Source organism: Mesitornis unicolor, unplaced genomic scaffold (assembly GCF_000695765.1).
Source record: "Mesitornis unicolor isolate BGI_N332 unplaced genomic scaffold, ASM69576v1 scaffold8578, whole genome shotgun sequence".
Taxonomy (NCBI): domain Eukaryota; kingdom Metazoa; phylum Chordata; class Aves; order Mesitornithiformes; family Mesitornithidae; genus Mesitornis; species Mesitornis unicolor.
The window spans coordinates 140932-158807 of record NW_010199847.1 but is presented as its reverse complement, the minus strand read 5'-3'; the positions used below and the strand labels follow the sequence as shown (position 1 = coordinate 158807).

Genomic DNA, 17876 nt, shown 5'->3' with positions numbered 1-17876 from the left:
GGTTAGTTAACTGTTGGGCTTGATGATCTTAAAGGTCTTTTCCAACCATAATGATTCTATGACTTGTAAAAAAAGGGAGAGACTCTATTTCTGGTTTTCCATGTTTGGCTTTTGGCCTTTAGAATTTATTTTTCCAGCTTTCCCCACTCTTGGCATGCCTTGGAATTTACTTTTCCTATAAGGGACAAACATCATGAGACTGTAAGGAGCCTCATGGGCTATCAAAGTCTCTTTCTGGCCAAGCATACAGGAATGTGGCATCTTACTGTGTCCATGTACTTCTCCAAAGCTGTCAGAAAAGTGACTCATTCCTTTGTGGGGAAGGAAGGTTACCAATGCCTCTTACTGGAAAGCTGAATTAGCACCTCTTCTGTTTTTTAATAAAAGATAAAATTCTGGTTTAATCCCTTGGGTTTCAGGAGCAGGAGCTTTACAGGGAAAAAATCATTCAGACTAAGGAGTTAGAAGGGCTGTCAGTGTTCTTCTCAGCTGTAGCTTCATCCCTTTCTAGAAACTCAGGGCAAGCAGAAGTGAGGAAAACTGTTTGCTGCTGTATGAAACTTGTACATATTTTTTTAATCCAATTGCTGCGGGGAAAACAAACATCAGTTTTATTTCGCACCATTTCTTGGCTCAGAAACTTCAGACATATTCACCGAATTGTGGTTTTTGCAGTCATTGGCTTGAGTCTCATTTACCATGAGGCCTCTTTATACCACTCTTGGTTTGCAAAGGGATGTTAAGTAGCTAAGAATGTCCTTTACCATGTTATTGTAAAGAATTCTCAGTGTAAACGAGAATCTAAACTCTATGTTTTTCATGTAAATGTTGGTTGTGGTCACAGCTGAATTTTGAAATTCGGAGTGTCAACCATTGTGAAGGGTGATTTTACTCAAAACCAGCCTTGTTTGGGGTAAAAGAGGCCTCCTCTTGTTTAAAATGTTCTTAATTATGTCTGAGAAATAACTCATGGCTATGGAACCTTTTACTAAATTGAAATAAATTGTGAAAACATCAAATTATTCAGTTTTCAGAAGTTCTGGCAATTATTTCACATGTCCCTCTTCCAATGACTTTGCCCTTATTAGTTGTCATAGAAGAAGTAATAAATTCTTTTATTATGACATCTAAAGTCCCAGCTGAAATTAGTTTCATTGTGCTGGGGACAAAACGGAAAAGTGACACTCCCTTAGCCGGAGGATTCTTAGTCTAAAGCCAAAAGCAAGTGAAGGATTGGGAAAGTAGGTACAGCATACAAACAAAAGAAGCTCATAAAGAACCGGGACGACTTGCAAGTTATAGGGAGTGTGGGTTTCTTATCCTTTTTCTTTACTCTTTTTCCTTTCTCTTAAGAAAAAACCAAGTCTTGTTGCTGAAGGGCTCGTGTTCAATCCATCTTTTCATCAAGAGTTGGATGTCTGTAACAGTAAAAGTTTGCGAAAAGAATACTGTACGTGGCATATGGATTCAGTAATGACCTTTGCCCTATACTAGAAAATGTAAGGAACTGGAATAGTAGACTGTTTTAGTTCAGCAGCTTTCATATTGGCATGTTCAGTGGTGTCCCTATTGTCACTGGTTTTTTTCTTTTTCTGCCCTCCTTTGGCTCCCTGTAAATCTTGAATTGATGGCAGCTGTTTGAGCCAAACTCAAGACGCGTTGCATCACATCAGGGTTTAAATGCTCAAAGGCAAGGGAGGATTGCTACTATTCTGTAGTATTCCACCAGCAGCTCCATCTGTTCAGCTGAGGTCAATCACTAGCATCATGCAGTACTTCAGAGAGAGAGGAAGATGTTCTTTAATGCTGGCTAGAAAACTGTATTTCCATTCCACAATAATTTATTAGTTCTTTGGGGGAATATTTCCAGCCCTGGTCAGTACAAAAAGCCAAAACACTTGACCTGTAAAGGCTGTTTGGTAGACTTCCCCAGAGCTGGAGACCCCAAAATTTGTTCCAGGACTTCCAGCTGTCCATCCAACAGCAGGGATCTTGGATGCCTTGAGAAACAGGTGGAGCAGATATTGCATGTGCAGCTGCCCTGTGGTCTGCAGGCCTGGAGAATTCAGTCACTGGGAGGCAAAGGTGACAGGAGATGGTGGGGAGCATGGCTGGGATGGGTTGACCTTCTGTGCTTACAGCCAGAACAGCTGAGGGAGCCCCTGGGGTTCCCCTGACCATGTTGAAGACCCAGAGCTTCTCCAAGAGATTTGTTGGGGCCAGTCAAATTTCTGCATCACTTTTTCTGCTCTCACCATGTTGGCATTTCTCAGCAGGCAAAAACCCTCTTACAAAATGTCTGACCAGCTCTAATGGTCTTATTACAATAAGTTGAGATTTTTATAGTTTATTTTTTATTACTTCTCTGGAAGAGGGACTTGTCTTGCCAGCTGTCTTCTCACTCATTGCAGTATTATCCAACCACTATCGTTGGACTATATTTTTATTTGAGATTCATAAAAATGCAGATGTTTATGGGCTGTCATACATCTGAAAATGAATGCTTTCTAAAACTATTTATTCCATTAAAAAAAAATAAAATAATAATAATAAAAAACCCACTTAAAAACAGACTCCAGAAGGTCATTGGTAGCTTTGGCTTTCATATCATGAATTTCATGAGTAAATATCCATCCCACCAAATGTCATTTTGTTTTAGCTTATTTGTTTTTTTCCTTCCCTGGTTCCCCTCCTCTTCTTTCTCGTGATCAGAAGTAGCAGTATAAACTAGAAGCTGGTCTCGCAAAGGTTTTGAACTGAGTGCGCCCTACAGATGAATAAACACATTACCTTCCGAACCCTGGGATCTCTCTTCCAAAGGAAACAGGAAAAGGGGGAGCTCAGAGTCCCTAGCAAAATACCAGCATGCAGAAAAAAGGCCTGTTGAAATTTTTTTAGCTTTGCCATCAGAAGCCTTTTTCTACAGGGGGAGGAGGAGGAGAGGGGAAGGGTGTGAGGAGAGGGGGGAAAGTGGGTGCTGGGAAAGGGGAGGAAAAATACAGTGAATGCTCCTGTAACCTTTGCTCTGTTGATACTAGACAAGACTGCGCTGTTAATGAGTGATTGTTAACAGATGGCCTTTGAGCAACTTAGTCAGAAGCAGAAGATGTTTTTTGGTTGTAGTGCTGGGAAGGTTAGGGTGCAGGGGTGAGGTAAGGGGATATTTAGTCTTTTCATGAGGACTGAACTGTCAGAGATTTATCATTTTCGTTTAGGCTTTTGGAAGTGGAGGCTTGGGGGAAAGATTCTTTTCCATGTGTGGACAGTAGAAAGGCCATTTGGTGCTCAAGGCTCTAGCAATTACTTTTTCAGTTGCGGGGTGTCCCTGCCGCCCTTGGCCTTGGAGAACTGAAAGATGAAAATGCACGTCTTTAACTTGCCAAACCTCGTGTCCTAAAGTGAGAAGGAGTGGGCTCCTCCCACCACTTGGAGCTGTGTGAAGACCAGTTGAGAGAGCTTTAGGTGTGGATCCACACTCTGTGAGAGCAAGAGAAATCACTAGCATATATTCCCTGCGGTGCATCTAATTGTTAGTAAATGTGTGTGTGAGGGGGCAGGAATCTTTCTGAATGTGTGCGTCCATCCATGCATGGTTCTTGCCCTTTCCTCATGTGGTATATATGTTGTTCAGCACGTACAGCATACCAATGTATGCCATTTCCTTACCGGTTTATACTGGGTATGAATTTGAAGGTAGCCTGAACACATCCCATTCACTCTTTGTAGGATTTGTGTGCTTGAACATATCAAGATTACTGCAGCTGCTCAGTGTTTTTCAAACTGTGCAGCACTTAGATTTCATACTTATTTCTCCTCTGGAGGTTATTAGATGCAGGGTTCAGGGATATGAAGTGTGAGTGAGATCAATAAGGACTGCTTCTCAAGTCTGTTCTTATATTCAACCAGTGATGTATGGCTTGAGCGAAGGGAAGAACCAAATGCTCAGCACAACAATTTGCTGATAGGAATTTGCAAAAGAGTTTTGGTCTTTGGTCAGGAAAGGGGAATCCCATTTGTTCATGCCACTGGCAAATGCTGACCTTTAATAGCAAATCTTAACGTGACCTCTTACAATAATGCGCTAGATGATTTAATGTTATTATTGTATGCTAACTTTCTAACATATGTAGGTGAGTGTGTGTATATACATATAAAGAGACATATTTATTCAATTCAAAGACTAATTTCTTTATTCTGTCATCCTTATTTATTCATATTTCTTTTTTGGGGGCACATAGGACTATATGACAAATGTTCTTACACATCTCGTGACCGAGGATGGGTCCTGGGGATTAACACCGTCAGTGACCAGGGGAATAGAGACCCCCGCTATTTCTTCTCTCTGAAGACGGACCGTGCTCGCAAAGTAACCACCATTGCAGCACATCGCAGCTACCTCCCCAACCAGTGGGTGCATCTAGCTGCCACGTATGATGGGCACCTGATGAAACTCTATGTGAATGGTGCCCAGGTGGCTACGAGTGGAGAGCAAGTGGGCAGCATCTTCAGTCTTCTGACCTTGAAGTGCAAGGTGCTCATGGTTGGAGGAAATGCCCTGAATCAGAACTATCGGGGTTACATAGAGCACTTCAGCCTCTGGAGGACAGCCCGGTCTCAGAAGGAGATCTTGTTGGATATGGGCCAGGCAATTCACAGACAAGACACGTCTCTACCTCAGCTAGTTCTTCAAGACAGTTTACTGAATGTGAAAAACACCTGGTCTCCCATGAAGGATGGCAGCAGTCCTCAGAGCAAGTTCAACTATCATCATGGCTATTTGCTGGATACCAGCCTAGACCCTCCTCTCTGTGGACAGACAGTCTGTGACAACACAGACGTAATTGCCAGCTACAACAAGCTCTCCAGCTTCCGCCGCAACAAAATTGTTCGCTACCGTGTGGTAAATCTCTATGATGACAAGCACCAGAACCCCACCGTCAGCCGACAGCAGATTGAGTTCCAGCATCAGCATTTAAATGAGGCTTTCAGCCGCTACAACATCACCTGGGAGCTGGAAGTGCTGGAGGTGAAGAACTCTTCCCTTCGCCACCGACTCATCCTGGCCAACTGCGATATCAGTAAGATTGGAGATGACAGCTGTGATCCTGAGTGCAACCACACCTTGACCGGGTATGATGGCGGAGACTGTCAACACGTGCGCCACACACTCTTCAACAAGAAGAAGCAGAATGGTGTGTGTGACATGGATTGTAATTACGAGAGATATAACTTCGATGGTGGGGAATGCTGTAACCCAGAGATAACTGAAGTCACCAAGACATGCTTTGACCCGTATTCTCCTTACAGGTAGGCAAATTCTTAAACAAACAAGTTTTTTATGATCCTATTAATGAATATTTCTCTAGGTATTGACCAATCTGCTGCTTGTCAAACTTTCCTGTTATTGATGTTATGGGCTTTGGAGTTTTTAATTAATTTATTCTTTTACTATTATTTAGCTCACATTACAGTTATCTAAATGCAATCACAGTAATGGTCTCAACAGCGTCTTAACTTTGAATTGGTATTCATTGTCTAGGCTAAAGAGAGTGCTAAAAACCGAAGCAGCCAACTTTGGGAGACCCTTTGGTTGTTGGTTATGAGTACTATATTGTAGTATGGCACAGCTAATTTTAACCACAGACTCTTAGGAGTGGGGATTGGATGACATAGAAAGCTCATATGTATTTGGAGAGGGAAGAGCCCCTCAGGTGTGGAAGAGAACATAAATAGTCTTAGGTAGACTTTAATTCTGTAAGACTTCTTGGAAGGTAGGTAGGCTATTCTGTATTCTTAATGCTATGAGAACAGCTTTCTATGAGCACTGCTGGAGAAAGGCAGCTGAGTCTGTGGATTAGGAGTGAAGTGAGTACCAGGTTCCCGACAGTGCTGTTGCACACACTGTGTGTGGGTAATTAAACTCTTCTGCACCTCTTTTTATGTATATGAAAATGGGAGTAATGCCACTTTATTGCAAATGGCAGGGCAACTTTCTGTGGGTAGATGTGAATTTATAAAATCCTGAGACCTTCGGCTAAATGTTTCCTTTTGTTGTAGCTTGAAGAGCAGCATCCCTGAATAACTCTCATCAGTTGAGTACCATATACCTACAGTTATTCCAACCTGCTCTGGGTCATCTTCAAACAAGAGTCAGTACATTTACACATAGTGATGGGTGATGGTCAGAACACCCCGTGTTGTCAACACTCAGGTTTAAGTTAAGAAGGAAAGTATGAGCAGTTCTGGAGCCCCCTGCATTACAGCATTTCAGGCTGTATTTGTAACTTCCTTAGTAGAGAGAAATTTTTAAATAACATTATCAGCTCTACTGGAGCTTTAAATACACATAATTAAGCTGCAAATAAATGCTTCCTTTCCAGGTTTCTGTTTGTTTGCTTGTTTGGTTTTATATCTTTTATTTTAAACTCCAGTGAGGTTGTTTTTTAAAAAAATATTTGAGCTTGACTTCAGTCAGTTACCAGTGAACAAAGCTCAAATGAGGGAATACTTTAAGTATTAGTGATTGAAAATATCGAGAGGAAAAATACCATTCTTTTAATACTGTTCAACTGGAGAGGAACACAGCTATGCAAATATCATCAAAGACATAATGCAAATTCGATTGTTTTAACACTGTGGTTCTGAGAACTCTAGGTGTTAGTTATAGCAGCTATGACAATTTTTAGAAAAATACATTATTTTTAATCTGATAGTATGCTTTTATTATTTGTTCTGTGACCAGCATAATACCTATACAAAATGAAACAAGAAAAGCTTTGTAAGTTTTAGCTGACAGATTTAAGACTGCGCCTTAATGTTATTATGACATCCAGAGATATTTTGATTTCAAATAAAGTCTTTTTGCTGTATAAATTGTACTTGTACAAGCCTGAGCAAGGAATTTAATTCCAAAATCTGAAGTTATCACAGCATAGTTGCTTTTCATAAGCAGTTGTGTTCCTTTAGGAGACAACTGCCTTGCTGAACTTGTCTGGAGGACTTGCATTTCATGGCAATGAGCTCACAGATCTTCTCCATGTTCATTTTGGCTTGAGAAGCACCTCCACGTGACTCATACACTGAAGTCAGTAAGGGAGGTCTGAAGGTCCTCTTCCACAATGCAGAGCCTGAGAAAATCCATAGATCTTCCCAAGATCTTTTTGCAACAGTTGGATTTCAGTTATTTGTCTTTGCACAGACATTGTAATGCAGCATTGATCATTGGCGATGCAACCAGGAAGGGCAGTAGAAGATATTCCATCTCTCTGGAACCTTTATTTGGTGGCTGATATGCTTATGCTGAGTTCATATCCACCACTGTGATGGGTCTTTGCTCTCAGTATGCAAAACAGAGCAGTTAGGTCTGTGGACTTACCAATGAGGTTTGAAATGCTGAACACTGCTTGGAGAATGTAGGCTAACAAATACAGGTTTGGAGCAGTTGTCTTCAGCAACAAAGCCTTCATTGACTGAAAGGGTAAAGATTCAAACCCTATGTTTGGCTTTGGTATTGCCCTCAGCATCATCCCCTGAGAGAGACTTCCATGCCAACAAGTGACTCAGTCAAAATCCGTGACTCAGTTGGCACCGTCTGGGCCCATTTTGCATCACCAGCCCCTCTCATCATTACTTTCATTGGCAAAGAGTCGTCAGCCCCCTCTAGTGCAGGCCTTGCACCACATCAATGAAGACATCTCCACAGCCACATCTGTGAGAGCTCACATCTATTTCCAGGTATTTCCTCTGCCAAAGTTCAGTTTGACAATAGCAGAAGAAAGGGAAAAGAACCTCCAGTCTGGTGAGGAAAGGGGGAGAAAAGATGAAATGGTACCAATAAAAAGTTGCCTGAGCTTGGTGCTATAAAGACTCTTCATAGTCTTCCTTGGTACTAGCGGGGCCTTCAGATGCTACTGGGTTTTGTTGTTCCTTCTGCATCCTTAGTGTCAGCAGTTGTAGCCAGCTGTTCACCAGGTAGAGTTTATTACTGAAATACTTTTGTCCTTTGGAACCAACCAAAAAGTGCTAATGCTTGATTAATGCTGTTATAAACAGGAACCCTCTTCAGTGCCTCTTCAACCCCAAAAGAAGATGTTTCCATTTCCAGACACTTTTCTTCTTCTGACTGTCTCAGTCCCAGTCCATCAAGCCTCCGTCCTGGGACAAAGTTGTTGTAAGTCTTGTTACCAAAATTCTGTGGATGCTTCTTGACTAAGTGCAACCACAGATGTGATATCACTGGACAAATTCCAAGACATCTTCAAATCTGCATTATAAGTTTCTTGTGATCCTCCTGACATCTTGGACAAAGTGCTCGTGTACTTTGATGGTGTCCTTCAGTCACTGTTATGGTGCAACTATGGTGACTTTAGAGCTGATCCCAGCAGCAGAGATGGTGTGGGTTTGGCTTTTTCTTTCCTAACCTCTCTTTCTGTCACCTCTCCAAAAATATTTTCCTCAAAACACCTGAGGTTTCTGATAGTCAGGTAGCAGGGGTGTTTTTGCATGGAGATTTAAGCACAGTGACGTATCTGTCAAGAAGTTTGCGAGAGGGACAGTTCAGGGAGACAGCACTGACGGATGGGGACTCTGCTCTCAGAGCTGCTCAGCAGAAAAGCTGTAAACATTGTGGTACCAACTAGATCATCTCTCCTCTTTCTTCTAGCCTACGGGGAAAAAACAAAGGACTGGTTATCATTAGCCACACAGCAGGCTTTATTCAAGAATATCTGCCTCACTTCTTTTTATTAATTTCATGAGTGGGACAAAATGTATTTAGTCCCAGCATGGGATTTGCAAATATTGTTCAGCTTTAATTTATTTCTGCAGTTCTGGGAAATTAGAACATGCTAAGATCATACAGTCTGGCCCAATGCAAAGGGAAGAAGAGACGATAAACACAGTTGCCAGAAAGACACATTCCTTGGGTTATTTGGGATATTGTTGGTTACAAAATAAGGAAGACTTTGAGCTCATGACACCTACTATGGCTCCTTTTCAAAAAAAACTTGAAACAAACAGCAAGGGATCATAGGAAATCATGCTCTGTAAGTGCCATTTGATGTGGCAAATTCTTGCACCATACTATGGTTAACTGAGCTGTTCCTTTTATGTAACATTGGGCTCTCACATCAGGCTTCACCACAGGATCGCATGGACAGATAAGAAAGCATTCCCCTTGATGCCTTTTTAGGAAAATGCTGATGAAATTCCTGAAACAGTAAAAGCTACTGAGGTCTCTTCAAACTCCCTGGATTCATATGATTTACCAAATACTTGCTGGAAATCCCCACAGAATAACTGACCCGGGGACAGGCTTTCTCAATGTCCACACATGTGCACGAAGGCTCCTGCAGTTCTTCAGCTCTGCCTGCACAAGGGGCAGGGATGAGCTGTACCACCTCCAGAGTCTGTACTTGCACCTACCTACAGAGTCGGGGTGACACTGAGCCAAAGAGCTGGAGTCCAGTGTCCTGCTGATCCCACCCTTTTCTGTGGCCTTTTCCAACACTTGTGCAGTTCAGCAAAGCTTAGCGTTGCATCACATCAACTCGTTCAAGACTAAGAGCATCAACAGATTTCAGGCATATGTAAATTAGCTTCTGAATAGACATTTGAAGAATTCGTAGAAATTTCCATAGTGGTTTTGATCAGCTCTGAGTATGGCAGAGGCGTGTATGGAGAGCACACTGTGCTGTGCCATGCGGACCACAGCAGTAGCATTAGAAGGAGGAGTTGGCTGGCTAATATGGAGCCTAGGTCAACCTTGTACGAATAACTGAGCTGTGGCCGCACATCAGGGCTCCTCCATGGAGTTTCTGATCAGATCAGCCTCTTATCTCTCTTTCCTTCTCTACCACTGGAAATCTTTTCATGAGGCTTCTTTGCAAAATGTGGTCAGCTTAATGCCCCTTTTTAAGAGCTAGAAGAGTTGTAAGAAATATTCCTTGGTTCCTAATAAAGGACTAATTTCCACCTAATCCTTAGCACTAAAAAGAACAGAAGAAATTCATCAAAGCTTTTCAATTCATGAAGCTTGAGAACTTAATCCCCTGCCTGGAAAAGACCATTGTGCAGCTCTTGACATCAAGGATTCCTGCATTCACACAGGTATCACACAGATATATAGCAAATACCTGAGTTTTTGTCTAGGGATTCAGTGTTAAATGTCCAGTTCTTTAATTACCAGCCCCTGGGCTTTTTAGAAGGTGGAGAGGTAACACTCTCAAGGACAGAGTTGCTATATCTTGGTAGTTGTCACCCAAAAGGCAAGTCCCAACAGGAAATTCTCTGTTCTTTCTGTTTATTCTGTCCTCTATTCCAGATGTCAGGGATGTTAATTAGCTGGGAGGAGTTGCATCTGTTCCCATGCTAGCAACTGACATTTATAAGTCTAGTATTGAATTCTGATATAGTTAGGACTTCAGTACTAAAGGAACTATTTTTACGTGTACATTGCACACCCTAGAAACAGTAGGAGTTTGCTCAATTTAGCTTGACCTCCAGTCATCTTCTCCAACCTTTTTTTTTCCAAGAAACATTTTTTCCCCAAGACTCACAGGACTTATGTGTTTTTTTTCATGGACATCATCCATTATGTAAAAAGATCACTGTCTGGTCAAACTGTAGGATGCTTGGAATGAAGACAGCCTATAAAATCTATGGAGTAAACTATCAAAGATCATTAAGAATCCTTGTGGGAGACAATAGATTAAAGTATTACTATGCTCTCCAGTGCTAATACAGACCCATTTGGCTCTGGCTTTGGAAGCCCACATGGAAGATCTGCAAGCACAGAGTCTGCAGATTTGGCAAGGACTGAATTTGCCCCTTGCTGCATCCTCCAGGTCCATCTAACCCCTAGAAACTCTCCAGCAACCCTTTACCAGCCTCCGTTTAAGCAAACAACGTGGAGCTCATCCCCTTCCCTGTTCTGTAAAGCAGCAGTATATAAAAGCTGGTTTATTCTCTTTGCTGATCAATTCAAATCATACTGTCTCACACGCAGACCCACTGCTATTTGGTGGGAGCTGAAACCTTCTATAAATTCAGGAGGTTGCACTTTTCACACAAAGATGAAAAGCACAGGTGATCTCTGTGGCAAGCTTAACCAGGTGCAATACTTACCTCTGCAATTCCCATTCTATCTTTCAGACTTCTTTTCTGATAAGAATTTCAGTCCAATTCTTGCACGCAATAGCTGCCCCTTTGAGAAACACAGAGCAGCCACCTCCACCATGCTGCATTTACAGCATCCATGAACATGATGCATTTGACTTTGCTTCTCATGTGGATTGCTGGACTTGGGCAAACAGTACTTCAGTTGCTTTGTTTTGGTTTGTTTTTTTCCTAATGATCCCTTCACTATAGCTGCCAGTGGAAATGTACAGCAATCTTCCAGAAGAGACAATGCTGACCTGTGCTGTGTCCTGGGGGGGGTTGCTCCATGCAGCCACGTTTGAAAGCCTCAGCATTACTAGTGCCTTTGCATAGTGGGTTTGCAAGGTTCAGGAAAAGGGGTGAGAAGGAGAAGGTAAATTTTCTTTATATAGTCTCAGCTGAAAATGTTAATGTGAGCAGAGGCACGCATACTGGCCTAGCAGCTCTGCCTTTGCCCAATATCTGTGAACTTAATGCAGGGGTAGAAAGCCCACCTAAAAGTTGGATTACTCAGTAAATAGCAGTTTCTGCAAGTAGTTTATGTTTTGGGGTAGAAAAATACCTTTATGCCACAGAGGACTTGTCTGTAGTTTCAGTAGATGCGAGGGAAAGACTGGGTAAAGAGATGCAAGTTCTGAGCAGAAAAAACAGATAATACTATGTCAGTGCTATGATCTGCAGAGCAATGATGTTTTTAATGTAGCTGGAAGAGCTGAAGCTTACAGGAAGGCAGGTTTCAGCAGCAGGGTGGATGTCTTTTCTTAAGCCAATTAATAGTGCTAGATTAAAAAAAAAAAGAATAATAAAAAGAAGGGCTTATGAGCTTGCGAATTAGTCCTTTTTTCCTCAAATTAATAAATTTTCTGGTTAAAAATAACAATACCAAGAAATCACTCCCTGTGACTTTTTCGTAGTCTTTCTTTTAGTTTGTTGGCCTGCCGGGGGATTTCAGAGGTATGAGAAGGAGTGTATGTCAGGGGATTTGGGTATGTACATATGTTTAAATTTAATAGCTAGAAAGAGTGAGGAGGGGATTAACTAAATGGAAAGGTGAAAGAAAAGAGGAAGGTCTTGGAAAAGATTGAAGGAGAAAGGATGCAGAGGCAGATATGTAGGCAATGGCATGATACAGTCTGTGTCTCTTGGCCCTTGTTTGAACTTTGGCACCAGTTCCTGATGTTTTAAGTCCCTGTCTACCTCCTCCCTATTCTGTCTTCCTTCTTTCCCCAAGGCGAGTCATCCCTTCAGTATAAGCTCTCTTCTCTGGTCAGTTTTGGGCTAGGATAAGCCCAAGAAGCAGATGTCTCAGTTTATCTTCTCTTATCTACAGAGCAAAGAAATAATTATTCCTCTGACACCACAGGCTCAGGATAGTGTGGAGCTGTCCCATCACTTTTGCATCTGTCCATCACTAAGATACGCTTGTGCAGAGTGACTGGCAAGGCCAATTTCACAGTATGTGTGATGTCTTCTCCATTAGATATATGTCAAGACACCCACTGAAATCATCATATAGTCCTAAAACTTCCTCTGTCTGTATATTTGAGAAGGGAGAAGAGTGCGGGTGATCAGAGGGGCTACAGAGGGTTGCTGGTAATAATTTCCCTAGAGCTCTCAGGAAATGCAATGATGCAGAGCTTTACAATGGTTCTTTTAGGATTACTGAGATGTACTGGAACCACTTCAATTCTTGTAACGTGTTCATAAAAGCTGTGTTGTAAAAAAGCATGATGCTGATAGCCATAGTCATTTTTCATCCATTAAGGCCAGATTCATTGAGAAGTAGGATGGATATATCCCCACCCCACAACCTGTAGATTGGTTAAACCAGGAATGCAAACCACTGCTGTCAACAGCAATTTTGTGTGTGTTTGACTGCACCCTGGCTGAAATGGAGTTACAGGACCCACATGCGGTGGAGGAAGAGTCGGAGCATGTGCTCTGCTGGGGTCAATGAAATCCTGTCCTTCAGCTTTGTTCTGAGTAGATTTTCAATTTTGAAGTTTCTCAGGGTAAGTCAACTGAAACTACTTAGTTTGCACATAATTGCCGCACTCCAAATTAACAGGAATTTGCAAGAAAGTGTTTTCAGGTTCATTAATAATGGATGGGTGGCTACACCATTGGAGTGCTTGTTCTCAGCTTCCAAAAGGATCAGGGTGAGCTGCACTGAGGAAACTTCTTGGAATACTTAAATGTTTGGGGTATGAAACTCTAATAAACCTCCAAAAAGCCAGGAAATTTGGAGTGAAGGCTGAAACTCCATACCTAGTGCACCCTACTGGGTCTTTGTATTTCGGAACACGTTATGTTTGTTCGCTGAAATATCTCCAGTATGGAGCTCTTCAGGGTGGAGTTTCACCTTTAACTCTAAATTTCCTGGCATGTGTGAGTTTGAAGCACACACTTAATTTTTCCCCAGTGCTGTTTTTCATTTTTAATTTCCTTTTTCTTTTAAAGGAGGGACCTTGCTAGAGGGACTCCTGCTAAAAAGGGACCCCACTGAAACCAAGATTAGAGTTTTTGGCCTAATTTGATCTTTCTGAAATTCTTCAGGAGAACTAGGTTCAGCAATTCTTTTTTTTCTGCCATTGCTTTAAAGACTCTTGTGGCCAATCCACCCTAGTGAAAAAGATTGATAAAATCTGCACCCCACAGACCAACTATTTTAGAAAGTACCCAGATGTTTGAGTAGTATATAACAAACCTTGGAAATGCAGAATGTCTCATGTAAATTCTAGATAAATGTCTGGTCATGGCCAGTGATATGTGTGAAATGCTTGTTGTGAAATGAATAATTTCCATTAATTCAGTAATTGCAGAAGCAGCCCATGTTTGCTGTTGACACTTGTTGGGTTACATCAGTGATGGTAAAATAGTGGAAACAGCAGTGGTTTGGAATGACAGAAGTGGCAATTACCTGCTTTTAAAAATAATTTTGGCCCTGGATGTTGAAAAGATGTGTCATCGCTGATTTGTGTGAGGGCAGCTTTGGCAGGGTAGAATTACAAGGCTTTGGAGAAAAAAATTCTTTCTGCTGCCTCAAAATGCATCTTTTGAGCTATACTGCCAGTAGATAATATGGAATAAATTTGCTTCTCATGGTATATCTTTGTTGTGTCAATAAATTGAGGACTTCAGTGAGAAGCTGTGGTAGTTGGTTTCCCCAGTGCAAGACTGTTGGTTTTTCAAATCATTTGCAAGGGGAATCTCTCTTAGTGAAATGTCCCTAGGGAAATTTGAAAAGTGCTGAAGTGATGTGACATTGGCTTTGTAAGTGCCTGCAGCCTCAGCCCAGTTGTGCTGGAAGCTCTCAGAGCCCAAACCTGGTTTCCAGAGGCTCCTGTACTGGTTCCCCTTCGACCCTCATGAAGGCTGGGTCATTGTATGAACTTTGCATGGAAGTCCCTCAAACTCGGCAGCTCTTGAGGATTTTCAAGAACTTTAGTTCACGCCAATGAAAATTCAAAGTGAAATCCGGGGAGGATTCCTGCCGCCTGGAGCCAGGTACTTTGTCACCAACCAGCCCCTGGGCAATGGGGCTGCTACCCTGCAGCACTGAGAGGATGGGGAGCAACTTGTGTCCTCTGCTAAGCTGAATATTTCTCATTCTGACTCATAAAAGCACTTTGTCACTTTACCAGGAGACAATATTCCTCTCCTTTCACCCTGTCCAGTATGGCCCCATCAACATCCTTGTGTTGTATTTCCAGCCTTGACTTTGTAATACAGATCACAGCTGGTTGGTTTGAATTTCCCCTGAGTTACCCAGGATGCTGCTGAAAGCACAGGAAGAGCAGAAATGCTCTAATCAGTTAAATCAATCAAACAAAAAAAAAAAAGACTAGACCTTAAAATTTACCCTGCGACCTTTGATACTCGCTGCGATGACGTCTTTGTCCTATTTCTTTAAGTGCAAGATTTTATTGGGACTTGGCAGAAGGGTGGAGCGCGAAAGGCACGGGAGGGGGGTTTGCTGAGTTAAAAAAGGAAAAAGAAAATGTCAGTGAGAAAATGGAAATACTCTGATGTTTCTCCAGCCCAGTGCTAGAGTCGGCCTCTCTCTCTCTCTCTGTTGCAGGGAAGGGGCTCCTTTTCCGTTAGCTTGACTATGGCCTTATTTAATCGGTTTGCTCTGACATGGAGCCAAGAAAGGGCTTTGCTGTGTGATGCTGGGTCTTGTGTGTGTTCAGACATCCACAGCTGTTCCCTAGCAAGGGTTGGCTTTTGACTACTGAGGTATTTTTTTATAGCCACAGAGGGCAACTATTAATAGATGAGATTTACCAAAACACAGAACTACGCAGCATGGTGTGGAGGGGAAGAGGGAAACCTGTGTGATTTATGCCAGGAAAATTCCATGTTGAAATTATAGTGAAAGACACAGTAAAAATGAATATGCCAAGAAGGGGATTTAATCTGTTACTTGGGCCATGCCAGAGTTTCTCCTCCATTAAGGATCTGCCCCATTGCATGAAGTTTGTTGCTGTATTATTTCTTCAGCGTTAAACAGCACAAATTATAGAAAGGATAAAGGTAAGACACGTAGACAGAAAATATCAGCTTTTCTGAGATGTGATTAGACTGTGAAAGAAATACCAAGAGGAATCACAGAATATCAGGAGTTGGAAGGTTGGAATAGACCATCCAGTCAAAGCCCTGCCAGAGCAGGATCACCCAGACCAGGTCACACAGGAACACGTCCAGTCGGGTTTTGAATGTCTCCAGAGAAGGAGACTCCACAACCTCTCTGGGCAGCCTGGGCCAGGGCTCCATTCCTGACCCTGAAGACATTTCAGTTTGATCAGACATGGGATTAGGGGTAAGATGTGAAGAATTCTGCATTGTGTGGTAGGAAGGAGCTGATCAGGAGTTTGCCTCTTCTTCTGTTGATTCATTTCTAATTTCTGCGATACGATGTAATGACACTCGTGCCCGTGTCAGACTCACAAATTATATTCCTATATGGAAGAACAGGTTAGGGAGCACTGAGTAGAAAGGAGCAAGGGTGCCAATTTAAGCTCCTTTTGCTGTCAGAGCTCAGGCATTGATTAAATCCAGATGATATCTATTAATAGACCCATCAGTGTAATCATCTACATGTTTTTTGTGCACCTTCCAAAGGCTCAAAAGGGATTTATATTCCCAAGACCCATGTGGGTATCAAAATACCTTTTACACTTTGAAAAACTTTGCCTTGATTTGTTTTGTGTGTCTTGATTTATTTATCTGTTTTGTTGAATTAAAAATGAGACAGGGAAAGATTAACTGGTGAAAAATTCTGAGTAAATAAAGAAATATGATGCACTCATTTGGAGAACATGGGTAGATATTAAAAAGGCCGGCACTGAGTTTGCTTCACGTGAGCATCAGAGAGTATGGAAATCTTTACAAACTGTCTGAACTGCTTAGGTTTGCAAAACTGGTTGAGAACAGTTACAAAACAGCATTTTTCTGCAATCTGATTTCCATAAGTTTAATGATGCTCTGTTCCTCTCTTGGATCCCAGCAAGCGCAAATGGAGACAAACATGGGCAGGCCTGAGAAATACTAAGAATTACATAAACTTTATTTTTTCAGGATACCTGGATTTGGCATTTCTGGTTATGGGTTTTTATTTTGCCTTCACGTTTGGCTTCTTTTCTGTTGAAGACTAATTGTGTGAGTTGCTGATTCCTCCCAGAATGTGTAGTCTCAATGTTACTGTACTAAGGATAAGTGTTGCAGGTAAGCCAAGAATAAGTGTTGGATTAGCATTGGCTCTTTGTAGTTGTTGCTCAGTCACTTCCTTAGGGGAACAGCCGTGCCATCTGCTCGCAGCAGGTATAGACACACAGCATAGGCATGATTTAGAGAATTAAATCTTAAAGTCTTTATCATTGCTGGAGAAAAGGTAGGTTCTTCCACTAGGATTCGGACCACCTAGGTTAGAGGCTGAAAATAGGTATGTAAATGTCATGCACATTCTACATCAGGCTTCCCCATCACATTGCATTACTTAAGTCATTCAGTCTTTTCTATTTTTACATATATAATGTTGTTCTGAACATATGTTACGCTTTCTGTCTGGACTAAGTTGCATATCCCAAGCTCTTTGAAGTCTGTAGAAAGATTGAACTCCCAAAGACTTTGGTCTTTGGCTTGGATCTCTACATCCAGAGTATGAGTGAGGTTGAGAGCCTTTCTAAGACGAAGGGCAATAGCTGAAAGGAAAGCTCCTACAGAACAGCACTGTACTAGAGTAAGCAGAAGAAATGTTTTGGGGAAGGATTGATGGCAACAGTTCACAGCATTATGAAAATTACTTCCCGTTTGCCTCCAGCCTTTTTACCACGGCTGTGTCAGTGCCAAAAACCAGAACTCACTCACTAATTCTTCCAGAATTGATCGGTCATGATAAACTTCCAAACACAGAGTAAAATGCTTCCGTCAGACACATCAGAGTGTTTCTCCCAGTTTGCCTGAAGAAATCTGTGCTCTTTGATTCCCAGTTGGATTCAGAAAAGGGCTAGAAGTTCTTTGGCTTCCTCCTCACACACTCCAAATTTCTCTCTCTAATAGTTATACTTCTGGGGATAGATTTATTAATGTGTGTTTGCTTCAAAATGTCTTATTTTGTCTTAAAAATGCAGGCTCAAACATTTAACTCTCCCAGGTTTGATCAGGCACAAAGTTATCTTTTTATCCATCTGGGAACAATACCTGAAACATTTCCAGGT

General features: G+C 41.8%; 1 protein-coding gene across 1 annotated transcript in view; it reads left to right on the top strand.

Annotated features, from left to right (window-relative positions):
- PAPPA (pregnancy-associated plasma protein A, pappalysin 1) overlaps positions 1–17876 on the top strand; it is a 175200-nt gene that overhangs the window by 21789 nt on the left and 135535 nt on the right. Inside the window, exon 2 of the mRNA XM_010189570.1 lies at positions 4239–5307. Within this exon, the coding sequence (XP_010187872.1) occupies positions 4239–5307 (1069 nt within the window). The remainder of the gene's footprint in view (positions 1–4238; positions 5308–17876) is intronic.